The 1,154-nt window shown below is 32.5% G+C and overlaps 1 protein-coding gene across 1 annotated transcript in view; it reads right to left on the bottom strand.

Annotated features, from left to right (window-relative positions):
• LOC106465960 (putative helicase mov-10-B.1) overlaps positions 1-1,154 on the bottom strand; it is a 99,701-nt gene that overhangs the window by 32,390 nt on the left and 66,157 nt on the right. The window contains exon 11 of the mRNA XM_013926209.2: positions 367-470. Coding sequence (XP_013781663.2) covers positions 367-470 — 104 coding nt within the window. The remainder of the gene's footprint in view (positions 1-366; positions 471-1,154) is intronic.

The following is a 1,154-nucleotide window of genomic DNA, read 5'->3' as shown; positions in this document are numbered from 1 at the left end:
GTCTATTTACTTGTGACCACTCAGTGTATGTATATAACTGTAGTGACATATAGAGGTACTCATTTTTAAGCATTCATGTGTACATGCTAGATTTCCGTTACACTATATTTTCAAGGGGATGTTAAATTGTTTGTGAAGTACTATGACGAGGATAGGAAACTGTAAATGATTCCTTCAAAAACCATTTTTTAGACCCACTCCTCTGAGTTAGACTGGTTTCAGAGAATACAACTCAAAAGAATGACCTTGAACAAAAAGTAAAATAATCACTGAATGAGAAATAAGTTACTAGAAACTCGGATTTAAACTTAACAAGTCTCTCAATTTCAAAGCAAATAAAGATATCAAAACTTGAATTTTACATACCGCCCTGTTGATATCAGAGTCATTACAACTACTCGAAACTTCATTATTTCTTCTTTAAATGGGTAGAAGTAGCTTCTTTTTGTTTCACTATAGTTGCAACTTTTCTGCAAGATTATACATTCTTAGCATCATTTTTTGTTACAACTTTATGAGCACTAATCAGTATTTTTATTCATGCAAGTCAAATCTAAGGTCTAAAGAAACATATGCTGGGTGGATATTTAGAGATGTATGTAAATCCAAAGGAAGAGTGTGGAGTAAACAGGTTCAAAACTGATGAAACTAAGTTGATTTGACAGCAACTGCCTGTTGTAGAAACACAACTGTAGAGGACGACATTTAAAAAGTCTTCCACCTTTTGTCTTCAAGACTAGAAAGATGAAAGGCGAAAGACCATTGAAATGTCATCCTCTACACTTGTGTTTCTACAACAGTCAGTTGCCATCCAATGAACTTAGTTTCATCATGAATGCTCTTCCTAAACAGTCTATTAAAGAAGGTTCAAAACTATTTTTCATGTTACAACAGATTTAAAAAAAAAATTTTCTTCTCATATCTTTTGCACCTCATTCCTTGTGCTTATTCAGTCTCCTGATTAATTAAAATTTGAAACGTCTAGACACAATGTTACATATGTATTTTCTACTAAAACTACAGCTTGTCTAATCATCATTCAGTACTGTGCAAAAGTATTAAGACAAGAGAATATTTTGTCATTCTTTCCATTTTATGGGGTTAATTCTTCCATGCCACTACAGAATGTAAATTTCAACACTATGGTAATGCTT

Source organism: Limulus polyphemus, unplaced genomic scaffold (genome assembly GCF_000517525.1).
Source record: "Limulus polyphemus unplaced genomic scaffold, Limulus_polyphemus-2.1.2 Scaffold2103, whole genome shotgun sequence".
NCBI lineage: Eukaryota > Metazoa > Arthropoda > Merostomata > Xiphosura > Limulidae > Limulus > Limulus polyphemus.
The sequence above is the reverse complement of the archived record's forward strand: the minus strand, read 5'-3'. Positions and strand labels throughout refer to the sequence as shown.